The following is a 3,699-nucleotide window of genomic DNA, read 5'->3' on the forward strand; positions in this document are numbered from 1 at the left end:
TATTGTGCATATTTTTACACAAAGCTACCTCTCTATCTGCACATAGTTTATTTAATAATCTGAGTATTTTGTCATATTATACTGTGCGTAGTTATGGTAGTAGTGTGTGTGTGTGTGTGTGTGTGTGTGTGTGTGTGTGTGTGTGTGTGTGTGTGTGTGTGTGTGTGTGTGTGTGTGTGTGTGTGTGTGTGTGTGTGTGTGTGTGTGTGTGTGTGTGCAGGGGCGGACTGGCCATCGGGACGTTCGGGACGAATCCCGATGGGCCGGTACTGAAGTGCGCCGGTCGGATAAGTCACTAGCCAACCCCCGTCCCGTCCCGTTGACAATTTACTAGCGGTAATTAGCGGTCGAGAGTCCCGGGCTGATTTGTAGTCCCAGTCCGCCCCTGTGAGTGAGTGTGTGTCTGTGAGTGAGTGTGTGTCTGTGAGTGTGTGTGTGTGTGTTACCCTGTAGTAGGCGAGCTGCAGTCCGATCTGAATCAGAGCGTCCGGACTCACTCGGAGCTTCTTGATTTGTCCCTTTCCGAACTCTCTGAATGGAAACACGTGACAATCCACGTCGTCAGCGAGAGCCTGAGCCACGGCCAGAGAGACGCTCACCTGAGCCTGCACCTGCACACATACAGAGAGAAACACAGGTATTCAGAGACATGGCAGGTAAAATAATGTTTGTTAAAAAAATCTCACTCGTCCCCGGCTTGATCTTCAATCTCAGGATCCATGTATCTGTGATCCTCTCCAGAATGGAAGGAGTCATCACATACAGAGCATCAACTAGTTCCTGAACAGAGTCTTTCACATGCTGATATCCAAGAGAGGGAGTTATAGTCACAAGATGGAGGAGTACCAGTTCTTGTTATCATACATCCTGCTGTCATGTTCAAAACACTGAGTTTTCTGAAAATGTTGTTTTTTTTCTGAAAATCCTGACTTTTTCTTAAAATTCTAACTTTCTCAAAATTATGATTTTTTTCTCAAAATCTCAAAATCACAATTTTTTCTCAAAGTTATGATTTTTTTCTCAAAATTGTGACTTTTCCTAAAAATCAAAAAATTCTGACTTTTCCAAATATACAAAGTTTACTTCAGATTAGCTCCACGTCAGAAATGAGCAAGCTTGATGTCTCTCTCCATAGAGGCTGAATCATGTTAATCACAGAGCTATCATCTGCCTCAAACAGTCCTGATGCTCTTCCAGGTAATCACCAGAGTTGGGTGTAACGCGTTACTGTAATAATATTACTTTTGTCGGTGACGGAGTAGTGTAACGCGCTACTTTTATAAACACTAGGGGTGTAACGGTATCCGTATTCGTCCCGTACCGTCACGGTTCGGACGTCACGGTTCGGCACACACAGTCACACGATGAATACGCATTTTTTTTACGAGTGGGAAAAAAGTGTCATTCAGGGCAGTATCCACTACACTATATATAATCCAGGGGGCGGTATTGCGCCTAAAAGCTGTTTGCCAGCCGCCCTTAAACGACAAATGAAGAACAAGAAGAAACACAACAACACAACGAACAAAATACAAGAAGAAGAAAAGTTAGTTTGGCGATTTCAGATAACACACAGGAGCTAGAACCACCTGCTTCTTTTAAATCAGCTGTGTGGGAACATTTCGGGTTCCCTGTGGACTAAATAACGATGAAGTGCGAGTGGTCGAGGACGGTGTGTCGCCGTTGTTCTACAGTGGTGCGGTATGCTAATGGTAACACACGCCAAACATGCTAAATCATATCAGAAGGCATCACCCAGATTGGCCAATCACCGGAGCCCGGCAAAAGACAACAGCAGTTCAGCAGCTGATCCCCGCTGCTTTTAAGAAGGCAAGAGACATGAGAGCCGAGAGACCAACATAAATAACGGAAGCTTTTGGCATATGTTTTTCAACGACTTGAAACACTTTCTTATTATTTATGATGTCATATTTTCAAGACATTCTTTTAGCTTTACAGCTTGATGAAACCTTTTTGTTTGACATCAGCCATTATAGATAATATGGCCATCTGAGTGTACTGTGTAAGGTTTGTTTTTAACTGTTTAATACAGTTCATTATTCAAAAAATAGTTCTTTTTAAAAAAAAAAACTGAAACTTGCACTACTGTTCAAACATAAATAACAACAAACCTGGAATTATTCATTTGGGACTTTTTTTTTGCTTTTTCTTGTTGTACCGAACCGTACCGAACCGTGACCTCCAAACCGAGGTACGAACCGAACCGTGACTTCTGTGAACCGTTACACCCCTACCCGACACGCATTACTTCGTTACTTACTCAAATCAGTCATAAACAAACCTCAACAAACACCTGCAAAGAACACATGCTAAGGTGAAGCTAACGCACAGCTATTTGTTGTTGTTTATATCACGTAGTCTTTTCTTCTTCTCTGTCTTCCGGTTGTTGCCTGTTTTGAATGACGAATACACACTACCGCCGCCTGCTGGTAAGGAGAGTTATTGCCACTCACGCATGCGCAGTTCGTACGTGCTCGGCTGAAGTCTTTGCGGTGTCTGCACCTGGCTCGCCGATAATAAATTATCATTACACCTGGGTAAAACAGAGTCCATTCTCTTCGGTTCGAAACATAATCTCAGCAAATCCGACGACTTCTCAGTTGCAGTGGGCGACATTATTGTCACAAGTAAGAAGGAAATTACATACCTAGGATCTATTCTTGAGGCAAACCTCTCCTGTGATAAAATGGCATCCAATGTAATAAAAAAGTCAATCAAAGAACTAGATTCCTATACCGGATCTCCTCTCTGGTAAACAAAAACACCCTGAAGACTGGCAGGAGCACTCATTCAAGGGTACTATGACTATGCTTGCACGTCATGGTACCATAGCACCTCCAAGGCGCTACAAATAAAACCTCAAACATCGCAAAATAAACTGGTCAGACTACTGCTTGACCTTTCATCTAGAACCCACCTCACCTCTGCCCACTTTGACAACCTAGGATGGCTTAGAGTAGACGACAGAGTACAGCTACTTGCAATGGGCCTGGTCTACAAGATCCACTACACCTCTATGGTACCCATGTACCAGGGTTTCCGCTAGGATTTTTTCTTGCCGGTCAAATGTCCGGGCAGAATTTATTTTACCGGACACATTTGAAAATTACCGGTCATATTTCAATAATAATAATAAGAGTTGTGTAGCAGAGTTTCCGTTAGCAGGTAATTACCGGACTATGAGCAGATATGCTGATGTTTAAAACTCAGTTCACGGGGCTCGTTTTTATATTGCTTCAGTTTATAATCGTAACAGATCGAAAAATTCAGATTCATTTTTCAATAAATTATTCCACAAACAACATAATTATTACATTCAAACAAACTACTTGTAGTAGATAACGTACATTATTCAAAAGTTTACATTAACTTTGAATAATAACACGGGAGAAACGGATGCTCTCTTTTCCCCTCTCCCTCCCTCTCTCTCTGACAGCCCGTCAGTTTCTCCTGCAGCTCGCTAAACAGAGGCGGGGCTTCAGGTGATTATGCAGAGCTGCGTGTCTCCATCAGACTCAGCAGCTGATCTGATCTCTCTCTCGCGTCCGGTTACACTTCACTCGCGTTTATGTCCATATCGATCAGATCCAGCTCTCCTGATCGGCCTTTATAGAGAGCACCGATCAAACTATTAAGAGTGAATATCGGCCGATAATGACCGGCGGCCGATCTATCGGA

At 43.0% G+C, this 3,699-nt stretch overlaps 1 protein-coding gene across 1 annotated transcript in view; it reads right to left on the bottom strand.

Annotated features, from left to right (window-relative positions):
* Positions 1-446: 446 nt before the first annotated feature.
* Positions 447-3,699, bottom strand: part of LOC117553522 (carnitine O-palmitoyltransferase 1, liver isoform-like) — a gene marked incomplete at both ends in the record, with an annotated part of 50,773 nt that continues 47,520 nt past the window's right edge. The window contains 1 exon segment of the mRNA XM_034227505.1: positions 447-611. Coding sequence (XP_034083396.1) covers positions 447-611 — 165 coding nt within the window.

This window comes from Gymnodraco acuticeps, unplaced genomic scaffold (genome assembly GCF_902827175.1).
Source record: "Gymnodraco acuticeps unplaced genomic scaffold, fGymAcu1.1, whole genome shotgun sequence".
Taxonomy (NCBI): Eukaryota; Metazoa; Chordata; class Actinopteri; order Perciformes; family Bathydraconidae; genus Gymnodraco; species Gymnodraco acuticeps.